At 40.9% G+C, this 17,246-nt stretch overlaps 1 protein-coding gene across 5 annotated transcripts; it reads left to right on the forward strand.

Annotated features, from left to right (window-relative positions):
* The first annotated feature begins 2,281 nt into the window (after positions 1–2,281).
* LOC147146197 (uncharacterized) lies at positions 2,282–16,610 on the forward strand. 5 transcript variants are annotated; one of them, XM_086033387.1, is made up of 6 exons: positions 2,282–2,741; positions 6,597–6,644; positions 6,920–6,970; positions 8,487–8,634; positions 9,250–9,411; positions 10,314–16,610. In XM_086033387.1, the coding sequence occupies exons 1-6, from the start codon at positions 2,691–2,693 to the stop codon at positions 11,294–11,296; spliced, it is 1,443 nt and encodes a 480-aa protein (XP_085889513.1). In that variant the 5' UTR covers positions 2,282–2,690; the 3' UTR covers positions 11,297–16,610. The 5 variants fall into 5 exon arrangements, with proteins under 5 accessions (XP_085889513.1, XP_085889514.1, XP_085889515.1 ...); XM_086033386.1 differs by having other exon boundaries at positions 2,632–2,741; positions 6,920–6,964; XM_086033388.1 differs by lacking the exon at positions 6,920–6,970.
* The last annotated feature ends 636 nt before the right edge of the window (positions 16,611–17,246 follow it).

Below are 17,246 nucleotides of genomic sequence, written 5' to 3' on the forward strand. Positions count from 1 at the left end.
TCAGGCTATACATTTATAAATAAACAACATTATATCCTGATGTTTTATATTTTTTAAAAAATCCCATGTCTTATGAAGCTTTGAAATTGAACATGGTAATTGTGCATTTACCAAACTGGTTTCATAAAAATTCTCATCTTGCTTATCAGGGTTTTCAAGTAGCAACATAGGAAATACAGCACGAGATGGAATCGCTTCAGGCCCTAATGGTTTTTGCTTTGATGTGTACACATTGAAAAGTGCACACAATATATAACTCCTCTATGATAAACAATATGTTATTGCCCTATCGAGAGACACGTTACTATAGTTTAATTCATATTTTCACAACAGGCAGCAGTGTGTTTTATCAGGGGAGTCAGTCTGATTTAGAACTTTGGGGCCGCTCCTCTTCTCTATTTTTATGAATGATTTGTCTAAAATTTGCTTGGACTCCGTCACCCAAGTAAACAGACGGCCACCCAAGAAGTTTTCAAGAGAATTTAATAAAAATACATATATAAGGAAAAAAAAAAACTCCCAAAAAACAAAAAAACAAAACGGGTCGCGACCGTAGATCCCGCATGCAACGTTAATATTGTGGTGACAATTTTTACTTTGAAAATTCACTAGAATGCTGGATATGAAGAGTAAAATAACACACACACACAAAATAATTGCCCCACCCCCGCTGGCGTCCATCCACCCAAGTAGATTTCAAATCTGTGGGAAACACTGGACTGTCATACAACGTTGTCTGTCTATATGTTATCTTGTCCCACACAAGCATAGCATGAGATAGGAAGTGCAGATTAATTAGAATTGGACAAATCTAATAATATGTGAAAGTCTCCACCAGCACAATTACGTTGAATGGATGATAAATTTCATTTACAGTATTATCTTCACTCTCAGGACCAGAGGCTTCATCCAAGGCCTGTATTCTACTGCCCTCTTGTGAACACAAACACAATGTGCTACACCCACAAGCTAATGAGATCCAGTACATTTGCTTGTAGAAAGATAAGTATACTTTGTTTTGATTGACACTTTCAGAGATTGATTCATTAAACAATATTCAATTACTGTATTGTGTTTTTTATTGTCTGTCTTAGTAACTAAAAGTAATCAAAGTTTTGCTTTGTTTTGAGTCAGTATGAAAGGATTGAAAAGCTTCTGGCTTTCTTCCTACCCCTTTTGAACATGAACTATATTATTTTGTCTGACGATCGGACAATTTAGCTTTTGTTTGCTCATATCGTTTACGTGTCAGACTTCTGTTTGTTTTGTTAATCCCTGACTTTTTTTTAAACAGGTTCAATAAAGTTAAAAATGTTTCGTTAGAAATGCCGCCATCTTGTGGATTAAGTAATGAACGGCTAACACTGTTTGAGCGGTGAACAAGTGTGATTTAAAGAAAAATAGCAAAAAAAGAGAGATGCAGCTCACTGGTAGCTTCTTCTTCTTTTTCTTCTTCTTTTTCTTCTTCTTCTTCTCCTTCTTCTTCTTCTTCTCCTTCTTCTTCTTCTTCTTCTTCTTCTTCTTCTTCTTCTTCTCCTTCTTCTTCTTCTTCTTCTTCTTATTATTACTATTATTGTTATTATTATTATTATTAGTAGTAGTAGTAGTGGTAGTAGTAGTAGTAGTAGTAGTAGTAGTAGTAGTAGTAGTAGTAGTATGGAATTGACAATAGCAAGACAAAAATTAGATGCAACTCACTGATGAGCTATTTTTAGAACAGGCCCCTAGCAACTCACGTGGTCCTTGGGTGTGAGGTGTGGGGTGCGCACTGTACCTGGAGGCCACAAGCCACATGTTGGTCACCCCTGAGGTAGATAATCGTTGCTTAACTGAAACCTACATTATGGTTGATAATCACTTCCCAAGCACATCTAAGTTGTATTTATATTTTAAGTTAAACGTGCTTGCATTTATTTCTTAATTTTTTTGTTTTGGGGGGGGGGTCATTTAATCACATATTTTTTTTATTTAACTTATGTCGAAAGCATTTTTGATTTGATTATATCAATGTTTTTTTTTATTCCTATTTAACAATTTATCACCAACAGTAGTGTTGATTTTAAAGTTCTTAATGATATTACAATTGCTTACGATAATCTCCAATGTATTTTATAGGAATAAAAACGTTTTGGTTGTGATGAACACGTATGCATACTATATGCTACTGTATATGAATATTGGTCATGATGGTGTTGCTGGGAGCTCAGGCCAATCAAGTCGATCGTGGGGAGTGTACGGAGGAGGGGGTGGGTGGGTGCATTTGCACTGTGGAGGGGTTGCGAGAAACATGACGTCACCCACAGCATCCGCGACCCTCTCCACCAAAACAAAGGGGGACCGAAACATACATTTGCATCGCCACATGAAACGTCACTCGACGACAGTCTCGTCTTGCGCAGCGATTAAGTCGAGGTCACACAACCCCGCTTTGCTTGGCGTGGGGTGGTGATGGGAGGGGGTCTGTTTCAATACGCTCGGCGTGTGGAGAGACACTGAGAGGAGGAGAAGAGGTCCGGGAGGGGCGTCCTTCCGTCTGACTGTCCGTGTGAATGGCGGATGGGGAAGCCGCGGTGTCTGCGGCGAGGGGGGCGGCCGCAGTGATGGAGGGCTAAGCCCGAAGGAAGAGCTCGCACCTCGGCCTGCGTTTTGTGCACGTTGTCCCTCCGATCGGACGTCCGCTTCTTCTGAACATGGATCCCGAGAAGACGTTGACGTTCTGTCTCGGGCTCAAGGCTGAGGCGGTACACACACACCCACACCCACACACGCACACTGCTGTCAAAGCGCACGCATGGATTGCTGCAGAGCAACATGCTTCCATACCTGTCAATTTATACGTTTTCACCGTATTTTATACGTTTTTGATCATTTCAAATTGTGTACGCCGTATAACAATTTTTGTTCGGGGGAAAAAAAAAAATTAAAAACAGTTTTTTTTTTTTGTTGGACCGATCTCGTTTTGCCCATTTCGGTTCTAATTCGGAGCGTCCGTTAGCGATTCCGACTGCAAACTTCGGCCGACTTTCACGAGCAAAGTCCCCCCCGTTGAGCGATAAACACTGTGTAAGATTCTATATAGAAATGTCCGTTCCGTTTCCCCCACCTCTCCCGCTGAGCAATAAATACCGTGTAAGATTATATATAGATACTGTGTAATATTATATACAGAAATGCACGGGTAAATTACAACTTTTGTAAGATTCAGCACAGCCCGGGGTTGACAGGTCCATGTTGACAAACGCTGCAGCCTCTATGAGCCTGCACTCAGTCTTTATCTCCTCTCTTTTTAATGAATTTCCCAATTTTGAATCGTATATGAAATTGTGTGGCTCCTATTTGTCATGCAGGGAGTATGCTTTGGCAGATGCAGAACAAACATTCAAGATTTAAGCGTGTGAAGAAAATATATGGATATAAATATATTTTCACCCGTGTACAGTGTACTATATGTACACTGCTTTGTTTTCAGCGATGCTTTATGCATGACAAATAGTTGTAGAAGTGACTAAATTGCTGATTCAGGATGCCTAGAGCTCCACATTGTGGATGACCTTGCATGTTTGTGTGCCGATTAAAGCTTCTCGCCACTAATCAAGTTGGACTTTGTTGCACAAGTATTTGGATGGTGACATTTAAAAAAAACGCCTTTACGTGCCATCACTATGAATTCGAAGTAAAATAATCAACTTGTGACTGATATGTAACAGTGTAAAGTTTTACCTGTAAGAAGTTTCACAAAAATAGGGCATTTCTCATGAAGGAAATAGATCGTTTTTAATGCAGGTACTTCCACTTTCAGGGTCCCAAACGCATTTGGATGAAGTTACATCATTTTAACCATGGTTCAAATTCTTGGTTAAAAATCCTTCTGCAGCCGGTGGAGGCTTTTTGAAGGCAGATAGAATATTCTTCAATGGCCAAGGCAATAGATTACAGTATGCTTTGTACTTACTGCAGACACATGTAAAGACAACAAGAGCAAACAAGCAACAAGTGAACGGATGTCCATTAGAGGCACTGTGCATTAATGTCAATAATTACCGATTAATAAATGCCATTTTTGTGAAATCTCTTAAAGCTGAAGGTCCCAATCATATGTTGATTGTTTTTTGCCAAAAGCCTAACGTCAGGACTTTCCAAATACTTTTGGTATCCAGTAGAAGTGAGTCGTTTGCTTTAATCCCCCCTTTGCTCATAATGTTGCATTTTTTGCTCAGACTACTCTTATGGCACATAAAAAGCGCAAAACTAATTATTCAGACCAAATGTCTCAAAGAGAGACAGCATCATGAAGTGCATTAATGTGGACTCTTTCGACGTTTGATCAGTGAGCTCTCCATGTTTTACCATTCAGAACAAGAAGTGAATTTAGCTTTTTATACCCAAATTTTCAACGAATTAAACATTAAATGACTAAAGCATTTTTTCTGGTTAAGAATGCCAGAAAAATAACTGGAACGTGATATTTTTTGTAATTATTCAAGTCATAGATGACAGCAATTATCCGGTATAAGTGCAACCATTTTCCCGCATTGGGCAAAACCGGTGAAAGCACTTCCTTCCAGCACAGGAAAAAAAAAACTTCTAGCAGGGGACCAGGAAAATGCAATCATTGGAACTTAAAACATCAACAAAATCTTTTTTTTTGGACAAGATATCTTCAAGAGCTAGATGAAAATATCTAATGTTTGGGCTTTATGCATGTTTACATATATCATATATGTATAAGAAATGATATACGGCACATGTATTTGTATACATATACATATATATATGTATTTTAGCAAGTTTGGCTATTCACACCATGTTGTTATGCTAGTTATCGCAACATACACAGAAAGCCCGCTAACCTGTTTTCCAGGTTTGGTCATGTGACGTTCTGCAGATAGTGGATTATATTTTAGCATCAAAAATATCATTTGGGATAAAAAGCTTCAACATCAACCATTACAGAAATGTAAAAAAAAATTTTCAGTGACTATCGATGCTGTTCATTTAGGGCAGGTAGTGGTGGTATAATGCAGTGGTTTGCTTTTACTTACTTTTTCCAGCCAGGTAGTACAGTACACCTTTTTTGTGGACCAGCAACCATTTGTCGATGGCGAGGTGGGCCGCTGCCGTGCATTCCAAATCAGGATGCTCTACTTATTTCCCCCAGCCCCACCCCCAATCTCTCGTTGTGGCATCAAACATCCCGCGGACCAGTATACAGAATCATACAGTAAACTATTGGATGATGATGTATGGGACACGTCGTGGTTGTCTTTAACCGTTATGATCATTGTATATATTCAGAATGTAAAAAGTTATTGTTTTAGATATCATTAGATGCTGTCAGTGTACAATGTTGCCGTGACATTTGGGGCTTGTTGCTTGTTGGATTTTGGCTTATCATCATTTCGTGGGTGGTCGAGGTCTTTGTGTGCATTTCATTGTATGCACACTGCCGTAGAAGGGCGTACATTGTTCCCCCATACGGACAACATGTCCATCAGGCGGTTAACAAAAGAGTGGCAAACCCAAGCACGGTGTTTCTGCATTGTGGCCTCTCACTTTCACTCGCAATATGTCACTTTCCTCACTGTGCTCCTTGACATTTACTCGGGCATGATTGAATTTCTGCACACACTGACGAGACAACATTCAGATGAAAAGTATCATACACTAGGCTGTGACTGTAGACATTTTGACACTGTGCTGTATTATTTAGTTTGGATCCATTACCTGTGTTATTCTGATATGTTATGTGTTATGAAATGCGCTGTATAAATAAAGTTGCATTGTATTGTACTGTGTTATAATGTTTAAAATTATTGATCAGTGAATTGGAAAGATGAATCTATACATCACTGTAGTTCCAGGCAATTTTAAGCATGATAGTACATTTGTGTGCTAAAGAAGTACATAAGAAAGTCAGGAGCTGCATTGTTTCTTTGTAGATCAAGAGAAAACTAGAGAGGAACTGTGGGGCTGCGTGAGGAAGTTTGGAGTGGCCGTATGTTACAATAATACAGGACAGCAATGGTACAGTGGTGAGGTGTGCTGTAGGTGTGGCAGAGGACTTCAAGGTGGAGGTGGGCCTGCATCAGGGATCTGTTCTGAGCCCCTTCCTCTTTACAATAGTGATGGATAGGCTGATAAATGAGGTTAGACTGGGATCTCCATGGACCATGATGATCCTAGATGATATTTAAAAATAATAATAATAACAATAAAAAATTAGAAAAAATAATGGATACAAGCAGGTTGGAACTGGTGGAGGAAAGTATCGGGTGTGTTATGTGATGGAAGAATCTCTGCTAGAATGAATGGGGGGATTTCTAAGACAGTGGTGTGGGCAGCCATGATGTGATGTATGGCTCAAAGACGGCGGCGCTGAAGAAGCAACCGGAGGTGGAAGAAATGAAGATGTTGAGGTTCTCCTTAGGAGTGAGCAGGTTGGGTAGGTTTAAAATGAGCTCATCAGTGGGACAGCAAAGGTTAGCTGTTTTGGAGACTAGAAATGTATAATGGCATTAATCCCATGTCAAGTTGGTGGACGTTCAAAACGAGGTGTTTCCTGTAATTGTTGCATGCGTCTGTTTTTCTTTCGCTAGATGACGATGTCCCTGAGATACTTGGATGGGACCACCGAGGCTTCCACGGTGAGCAGCTTGACCTTCACTATTCATTTCAGAGCACTATGAAAATCAGGCCTCCGAGCATAACCACAGTGGTCGCCATGGCGACGCACTTATTTGTCGGTACCACTCGTGCGGTTACCATGCGCGCGGCAGATATCACTGCACATCACTCCGGGCTTTCCTGCACTGATGTAGTCACGGTGAAATAATTCCACAATTTATCTAGATTTTTTTTAAACGTTGTTTAGTTCACAGACTTCAACAATTCCTTTTTTTTTTTTTTTTTTAAATCATAGGTGGCCATTAACCAGAACGAATCGGACCAACCCGCGATTCAGAAGGTGTCTGTATGTCTGTCTCTCTATCGCTCTCATAGGAAGGGGCATAATAACTGATTAATTGCTTGTTAAGAATTTGGTTGATTGAGTTTAATTTATTGTTAATTACTCATGCCTAAAACGAAACATCCATCCATCCATTTTTTTCACCGTTTATCCTCACTGTAGTGTGAACTTCAGCCAACTGACTTTGAGTGAGAGGGGCGGTACGCTCCGAACTGGTTGCCAATCGCAAACAACCATTCACACGTTTATACTTACAGACAACTGAGAGTTGTTAATTAATCAATGCAAACCAAATGGAGTACACTTGTATGCAGAAGTTCTTTCGATTCACTCTGAACTAGTTTGCCGGATAAAGAAGGAACACAAGATGTCATCTATTCATTTTTTGTAATAGCTGCCCAAAATATTACAAGACACACTCAATTTGTTCTGCTGATGTGAAAAAATATAATCAAAAGTTGTTGTTTTTTTAAAATACTATATAAATAAGTTGAGTCATTAGTTAATGAGATGAAAGGAGAGTCAATATCTGCCTTACATTCTTTTCATATACAAAAACAGCTTACTCACAAAGATAAAATTGTTGGTAGCCTTCTGTTAAAGAAAAAAAAAAAACACATTGGTCACTGAAATAACTTGGAACTAACGAGTCTGGAATTTGCCAAAATGCATACCGGCAAGCCGCAAAGCTTCTGGGAGAAAGTCTTTTGGACAGATGAGGCAAAAGTGGAGCCTTTTGGTCACAAGACACATAAACTTTGTGCACAGATACCAAAATGAATGATGCTAACAAAATAACATAAGCTAATGTGAAACATGGAGTAGGCTCTGTTACTGTATGTTCTGCACTAAACCTGAGACAGCAGGAGGAGTGGGCCAAAATACCTGCTGACAGATGCAGACGTGCCAATGTAGAATTATATCGGTGACCATTGTTCATATGATTCCTAATAGATAGGGTACACGTGTTTATTAGAATACTTTGGCTTGACGACGAATAGTAATAGAGATCGACTCTCGGCTCCAGCCTCGTGGAGTTTGCATTTTCTACCAGGACTTTTCTCAGAGTACTGTGGCTTCCTCCTGCCTTCCAAAAACATACATGTTAACTTCAATGAAGACTCTAAATTGCCCATCGGTGTCAATGTGACTGTGAATGGTTGTTGTGTTTGTCTGTATGTGCCTTCAGTTCTGGGCATATCCAGGCTCTTGGTCAAAGTCAGCTGTCATAGGCTCCAGTTAACCTGCGACCCTAATGGTGACAAACTATAGAAAATGGAGGGGTGGATGGATGTGTTGTCCAAATTTATCAGTGTTTGCCAACTTACTTGGGCCTTTTGGCCCTTATCGGAGTTCAGAAACTGCTTTGACCATTAGCTGCCTGCTGTATCAAAAGTTATGTTATTTCACCATAATCATAAAATCATCTATCAGAGGGAATCAACATAAATGCAGCAGCAATGTCCTGGAATAACATTGGCACTGTGGAGATAACACAGTGTGGTGTTTTGTTCACCAGGTGGTGAATCAACATGAGGTTTCTGGTAGCCAGCCTGTAGTCAGTTCCAAGTACTGTCCTGGTATAAACAACAATCCAGGTTACCTCTGTGAGACAGGACACTGCTGCGGAGAGACGGGCTGCTGTACCTACTATTACGAACTCTGGTGTGAGTTACCTAACTGCATTTGTCGGTCTGCATTAATCTAGAAAGCAAACATTTGAAAGCAAACATCTTAAGGTTGGATGTTAAGCACCATTAACGCTTCCGTGCAATCACTTTAAACAGTTTTCTGAGGGCATTTGCAAGCACTTATCTACCAACTACTACTTCCTTACATTGACCCACTAAAGTGACATCGCCACCTACTGGCCTGGCATGCATATTACAGGAGGTCCTCAGTTCAGTTCCGTAGTCTTATAACAAACCTACTGCTACACATTAGTAAAGTCATACTTTGAGTAAATATTTATGCAAAGAAAGTTCCGGGCTATAAATATAAAACAATCAAATTAAAAACTGAGCGTGTCTTACTGTATCACTAAACTACTGTATGCAGTAGTAATTTCATAGTTGTAGTAGTAAATATTTGTATGAAGAAAATGTATAGACCATGAATATTAACATAATCCATGAAAATAGTCTTTGTGAATGCACCTACCAGTCGTACAGGCGCCTGAGCGGTTGGCACTGTTGCCTCACCTTCTGGGTTTGAATTTCTTGTGTATATCAGGTTTATTGAAGACCCTCAATTGATTGAGCTTGTTTCTTACTCTCCGGCAGGGTTCTGGCTGCTGTGGACCGTGCTGATCCTCTTCAGCTGTTTCTGTGCTTACCGCCATCGTCGCGCCAAGATGAGGATCCAGCAGCAACAGAGACAGAGGGAAATCAATCTTATTGCCTATAACGGAGCCTGCAACTACCCGTCCTCCATGCTGGATCTCAGTATGTTTATTTAAGAACACATATTTCATTGTTTTGCTGTAGCAGTTCCACTGTTTAAAGAGAACATCTGTTTGTGAGTATGCTACACCTCCTTCAATTGTTCGAGAGTATTCTAAGGGTGGGCAAACGTTCGCGCTTAAAGTGGAAATCCATCCCAAAAAATTCTTTACAAGTATATGCACTATGCAGGCCAACTAGTCAAAACATAGCATTCTGATTAATATTGCGATCATGGAATATGAGTTCAGCAGTAAAATACACCAGCTTTTATCCATCCGACAAAATACAGCTCACTGGAGCTAAATCATGATTGGTCGATACCTGAGCCCTGAGCAACTGTGATGTCATTTTCAGTCGACAGAAGATTACAAAATGTCTGCCGACCAATCATGGCTCAGCTTCAGTGAGCTGTGATTGGTCATTACCTGAGCCCTGAGCAACTGTGATGTCATTTTCAGTCGACAGAAGATTACAAAATGTCTGCCGACCAATCATGGCTCAGCTTCAGTGAGCTGTGATTGGTCATTACCTGAGCCCTGAGCAACTGTGATGTCATTTTCAGTCGACAGAAGGGACAAAATGGCCGCCCCCTGAGATGGCTAAACGGGTGGATTTTGCTGCTTAACTGATATTCCACAAACGCAATATTAATCACAATATGTTCTTGAAAAAAAATGTTTGGGTTAACTTCCGCTTTAAATCCTGGAGGGGGCCACAATTTTTCATCCGTGCTACTTGGGTTCACGGTATCCATGGAGAAAGCAACGTTGCGTAGTTACGCAGTGAGACGCGAATTTAAACATAGAAGGAAGGGGAAAAGGAGATTTATTTTGACTAGGAAGCTAAAAGTCGCTGTCGGTTGAGCGTCGGTGAGCCTGAGTACGTATGTGTTCTTTTTGTAGGTTTTCTGGCCACCTTCAAGTTACCGTCTTACGATGAGGTGGCAGCGCAGCCCGCCACACCGCCTCCACCTTACAGCTCTGTCTTCGCCCTGCAGGGAGGCGCCATGCTAGAGCCGAGCTCCTCCTACCCCCATCACCACCTCCACAGTCACCCCTGCCCCCCCTACCTGGGCCCGGGCCCCAGCGGCTTCACCTCATCCCAGAGCTCCGACAACTACACCAGCTGCTCCTGCGAGTCCTGCTCCCTCACCTCGCCCTGCAGCACCTCCTTCTCCGTCCAGGTGACGGACGAGACGTGCGACAGCAGCCGCATGTCCACGCCCAGTGAGGCGGGGGGCGACGGCGCCCTCTTGCCCGGGGTGGGGGGCAGCCGCTTATCAACCCCCTCGTCCTCGCCACCTTCGTCGCAGGTTCCACCGGATGTTATACCGGCGCTCGCTCCGGATGTTGTTCCCAGTCATTCCTATCATGGCAATGAGGGGATCTCACGCCCGGCTGCCCCGCTTTCACTTCCCCTGCGCCCCCTCAATAGCTATCGCCCCTCACCCTACCCGCGCCTTCCGCTCTCTCCCCTCGTTCTGCTGCCTTCCCTTTCCTCCGGGCAAGTCCAACATCTGGTCTACTCGGACCCCCTGCGCGCCACGCTCAACGAAAGAGCGGAAGACGGCTTACCTCGCTCCGCCCCGTCCCCTTCTCAACGGGCTGTCCTCGCCGCCGTGCGCCCCGAAGACGAGGACGAGGATGAGGAGGACGACGAGGAGGATCACTTCCGCCACCGGCGCCTGACGGGTGATTCCGGCATCGAGGTGTGTCGCTGCCAGGTGAAGCGCAGGGACCGAGAAGAGGAAGCGGGCCTCAAGGAGAAGGAGCGGCACGACAGCGTGGACTGCTCCCGCCGAGCCAAGGAGGGGGTCCTCTCTCCCCTGCTGGACGGCCAACAGCACGGCGATGCTGTTGTCATTGTGGGGGCCTCGCTAGTCTGACGAGCAGATGAGGAAGGAAAAAGTGAGGTGTTTATGGTTAGCGTCGACCTCGTAGAGCAAGACTAGTAGGTGAAAAGTTGTGTCACTGAAGTTAAAGTCTTGGAAGTGAGTGGGAGGACAGGAGGAGTTTTATCTCCTCTTGTTTTCACTTCGGAGAGGTGGTCTTACTTTAGTCTTGATGATTGTCACCTCCGCCAAGTAAAAAAAGCGCAAAGGTGAGAGGGATCATTTATTTTATTTGATCGGTTTGTTGGTTTGACAGTGAGCAGGAACGAATTTCCACAAAACATTGTAGTGGTAAACCTAGTGAAGAGCCTATTACATTTTGTAGGAAATCTAGAAAAGTGCATTTACATGAATTTAAAGTAGTTCTCCTTTTTGAGTCACCCCTGCTCCATAGTTAAAGTGGTAAAATCCTTTCAAACCTATTCACATTAGTCTTTTAGTACGCAATAAACGTCTGCTAGCATCAGCCACATGATGTCACAAAGGTGAGACTTGTTTTAGTTGACATCGATTGTATTGTTGGTTTGTGGGATCACGCAAAAAAGAAAGAAAAAACACTCAACCGATTCCCACAAAACATTGTAGTGGCACCTTACAAATCTCACTACGTTTGGCTGGGAATCTGGAAAAGTGCATTTATAGGAATTTAACAAAAACTTTGTAGAGGTAGACAATAGCCAAATTGTGTGAGGATCTGGATAAAAAGTACATACACGGGAATGTGATGAAAAACAATTATTCACAGTATTCACATAGGCCGACATTAATCTGTATCCATCATATAACGTGTCATCTCATTTAATGCTAACCTATGCTATACAATCAAGTTTGGTGGAGGTCGCATATTGCCTTGGCCACCACTCTTAACCATACAAATCATTCGGATGAAAATCCTCAAATGAATCAATTATGAAGGGCGTGGAAAATAGGCACATAAACCAGGAATGAATTACAAACAATTGTTTTTTTTTCGTCCTATTTTTAACGGGATATGAGAAGGTGACTGAACGTTCTGAACCTCTTTTTTCATGCCAGTACTTTGCTGTACTTGTTGCAAAGTAGTTGACAGTAAATCAGCAGTGCTCCTGCCGGTTGCGGTCCAGTAGTGCCCTCAGTTTTTTTGACGCCGCTACTTCAAGATGCAATCGATCCATTTCATTGTAATATAATAATTCCTAAAGTAAATTCACTTGGTTTTTATTTTCAAAGGAGCAGCTCCTCTGTGCAAGTGACTCATACACTAAGGTGTCCTCTCACCAGCTTCATGTTACGTCCATGGTGTACAAAGCTTTATAGGGTTTGTATGGTGCAACACTGTTATATAACTGGAAACCATAACATACTGTTAAATTCACTCAAGTGTGTTTTCAAGGCTGTTACTGTTCACCCCACAAAAGTGTTCACCCGACTCACTCACACACTGATAATGAATGTAAATGGCACTGCAGTGAGCTGGAGTGCTTCTACAAGTAATCTGGACATTTTTATAGTGGGAAGAAAAACCACAGGAATATGTATGCAGCAAGGCAATACTAGCTCCGATGAGACGTGTTTTGTTTTTCAGTGTTCACCAATATTTGTAGTCGGTTTAAATGTAAAGTTTAGTCAGACTGCTGTTTTGTACTTGAAAGTCATTAGTTGTACAGTACAGTCACCATGTGGAGTGCCGCCTCAGTGGGTGGGTGACTAAGGAGCCCTTGACTGAAGTACCCCCTGGGATTGAGGGCGGTTACACTGTCCTGGTGGTGTCTCCATTTTATGGAAATAGCACACACACATACACAAACTGTTTGAGCATAAAACTAATGTACATTCTTGCGCCACTCTAGTTACCACGAGGGGCACAGTTGATCGACAAGAGACCACGTTTGATTATATTGTGGCAGATTGGATCCTTTTATGTGTGAAAGTGATGCTTACTGTTATAGCATAAGCTACTTGAAAACATTAAGAATAATGTGACTTAAGTTTGTGATTGCTTGGTTTTGACACGCTGTGGTTCTCACAAAGAAAGAGCGCTTTGATCATTTGGATAGTTAAACAGTTTACATGTTTTTCCCTTTATACATCACCACGACAAATTTGACGTGAAATGATCAACATATGATTGATGTGTAGATTTTGATATTTTACGGTTACCATTTTGGGAATCCAAGACATTTTACACCACAGTGTTTGACACATGATGTGGTTTTCTTTGTGGTTCACTTTGAAATTTCACTCAAAAGCCGAATATCGTGACTGTTGTGGTGCCTTGAAATACAAGTGACTGGACTTCTGTGTTTTTCGCGATACAAGCTGTCATTTGACCGATTGATTTTATTTATTTATTTTTGCTTTGACTTGTGAGTGGACTGCAGCATTAAATCAATGAATTGGACTGCAGCATTAAATCATGATGCACAACATGTTTAATGCTTTACATTAAATGTAGTTATGTTTAATGATGTTTTTATGAAGTACAGTAATGCTATTTATTACAAACAGAAATACAACAATTTGAGTTTTTTTGGGGGGGGGTGTTGGAAGGGATTACAGTGGACCCTCACCTATGATTTCTTTTACTTTTACTTCTTTTACTTGACAATTTTTTGGGGTTTAAAATGTCTTTTTTCCCCAGTGCAGTTATAATGTAGTCAATTATTCGCAGATGTTTTGCTTTTTGTCATCCGCCTGGTCCGTATCCTCAGTGAATAGCGGGGCTCCGCCGTAGTGGCATTTTCATTCATTTCAGTGAGAAAAGATGATTTGAGATACTAGTGTCTCATGCTACGAGCGTGGTCAAGGAATTAATTAAACTTGTATCTAAAGGCACCACTGTATTTGTAAGTTGACTAACGACCATTCCAGGGTGTACCCTGTCTCTCGCCCAAAGTCAGCTGGGATTGGCTCCAGCTCACCCATGACCCTAACGAGGAAAACTATAGAAAATTGATGCACAGGGCTCGATTTGGCCACGCATCTCTCTATATTTTAGATTTGTTTTTTTTTTTGTTGTTTTTTTTTGTTCCCCCAAAACCGAGTGATAGTCTCCTTCACTTCTATCACCTTGTCCAAGTACTTTTGAGCCCCAGGAAATGGAGGTTCTCAGCAAAAGTGGTTATAATAAGTGGCTATAATTCCTAAATAGTAAATGCCAACCTCTTGATTGAAGCCGAAAGTCGACACTTTAAATCCATTACGGTGGTGTGTAAATCAAAGTCGCACAAACCTTCAAAACTTGTATCAAGATGTAACGTACATTTCCGCCCTCCTTGAAATAATGTTGTTGATTAGCACTAGCTGATGCGTGATTCAAAACAGCCTGTGGTGCCTAGAAATTCTTTAGGCATAACATATTTTCTTGCTGCTACATGTGTGTGTGTGCGCGAGCGTGTTTTTGTATGTTGTGTGTCGTACATGAAATGGGTTTTAGTTGTGCTTTTAAGCGGTCTCTTTCTAAAAAGACACCGCACACGCGAGACTCGCGAAAGTAGTATTTAGCAATAGTGTTCACACTGTTTTTCCTGACTCTGGTGGAGGCTGGTTGATGGGAAACAAACTGTTGTGAAAAAAAAAAAAAGACATTTACCTCTTTCGTACTGAGCCGTGAGCTGTGCTGGGCTGAGGCCCTTGATTGTACATACACAGTATATATACTGTAAGCATTTGAATTGCCTTTTGCTTAAAGGTTCCTCCCAAGTGCAAACAAGAAAGTGGCTTTATTTAGGCTCAGTTAGTGGCCTTCGTGTGTTACCAATATTCATGTCAGTTGTACAATGAAATATCTATAATAATGTTCCCATATTTTCTTCAAAATGTCCCATGAGGTGTTCCCAAGATTTGTTGTTGTTGTTGTTTTAATGTTGTTGCCTTCAAGACTCTGCTAGCCAGTATATTTTTCCCTCAAATATTTTTTTAAAGACATCAATATCTGTCGCTTCAAGAATTTTAGAGTAGAAACAATCGTAACTGCCGAGCAGATTCGGAATCAGTGCAAAAAAAATTCTCTCGAAAAGTTTACTTGCATCTCTGATTAAAACATTTAGCGCAAACATTTTGACCAGTGTATCTTTAATGTTGTTTGAATGCATCTGTATGGCTGAGAATATTTGATGAGGACTGATAATTGCTTTTACATTTTAAACATTTGTATTGAAAAATTAAATAATTGTCTTAAATAGTGCCCCCTAGTATGTGTATATAAATTTTACATTATGATTACCAAGACGTAGGAAAATTGCATTGATAAACAATTGTCTTTAATAGTGGCCCCCAAGTATGTGTAAATAAATGTTACATTATGATTACCAAGACGTAGGATATAATGAAATGTTCACATGAACATTCTTAAAATGTTAATGCTGTAAAAATAAGGCTAACAGGCTATGCCCATGCTGAATATAATTCCAGGTATTTTTGGAAGAAAGTTTGCCTTTGACTCAACATAATGGTAACACATGAGGACCACTGAGCGTTGATTTAACACTGAAGCCGAGCTGTTGTGCATTCATTCACTGTACATAGAGAACACATTTTCATTTTGCCTTCTGTGCAACTGTTTTGGATTAAACACGGCCAAACTCTGGCCTCAACAAAGGCCAAGGGCCACTTTAAGACTGTTACTGAGTTTTGACTGCAAAGGACTGTTCATTGTCTCCTTATCAAGAGAGCATTTCCTCTATATTTTTTACTCGAGTGAAGCAGGGAATTGATAGGGCAACTTGCCAGGAATACAAAAACACATGACTGATCACCCAAGACTGTTGATCCTTTGAGAAACAACATTTATTCTTGTGTTTAGAAGCAAGCAGGATTTATAGAAGTACACGTGACTCTATGTGAACTAGTTCAGATGAATATTACTACAAGTTGTGGTGTTCTTTTTAAGATATCTACTATCTGTGCTGCTCTCTTGTGTTGTAAGCATGTGTGAGAGACTTACTGTTGTCGTGCAGTTGAAAAAACAAAACACTGTCGCTTATCATGAGGCCAAAGTTGATTGTCATGATACTTGTCTATATGAACATCCAGGCATGTTTATTATGTCTGGCAAGGAATCAAAATCTCAAGTGTGTATAGCATAGACACCTGTGGTGCATACTCTGATGTGAAATGAGATTCTCTTAACATTTTCATATATTTGTATATTTATTGGGTGCTGTTTTCCAGGAGGTTGGTTTGGATATCGTCCTCTCCTGATGTTGTTGGATTTTTTTCTTCATTGCTGCTTCTGGAAGTCTATCATGTTGGATACAAATACCTACGCTACTTTAAATCAAGGACGACTGTGGATTTGGTGATAAATAAAGTGAACTGAACTAGCAAAGGTGTGCATTCTCTTGCTTAAAAGTTGTCATATATATATATATATATATATATCTGATACGGATCCCGATACTTGGGTTGCGGCTGCAATCCGATATGTATTGCAATACTTACATACATTAAAAAGTTTCCAAAGTTTTAACTTAAGTGCCATTTGACATTTATTCAAGTGTCACGATTGACAAGCGCATAAACTGGTAACAATTCCTGATACACAGGAGTGCAATGAATAAAACTCTATTAACAAAGATTAAAGATGAATATATACTTTAATCTCTGTATCAGTATCACCTTTACAACAAAAAGCATGAATGAATTATAATTTTCATTTATTTTATTATTGACAATTAATGTAATCATATATTCTTTCATAATGAGGGTTTCATCACAGTCACTGACGGACGCCCGTTTCAAAATAGAGGCGGACCGGCCTATAGATGGGTACTCTTTTTTTTTTCCCCCCCGGAAAAAAAAGGGCGAAAGACGGACGATGGAAGGGTACCCACGCTGAAGACGTATGACGAATAACGGACGCTCAATTTTTAGTAAAATGCCCAGCTCTGCTCATTACACTGTATGAAAGAACGTAAGGGTCCATATTTGGACCGCGGGCCGTGAGTTTACCAAGAGAAGCAAC

This window comes from Filicampus tigris, chromosome 6, assembly GCF_054856515.1.
Source record: "Filicampus tigris isolate MCC_2025a chromosome 6, RoL_Ftig_1.0, whole genome shotgun sequence".
NCBI classification, from domain to species: domain Eukaryota; kingdom Metazoa; phylum Chordata; class Actinopteri; order Syngnathiformes; family Syngnathidae; genus Filicampus; species Filicampus tigris.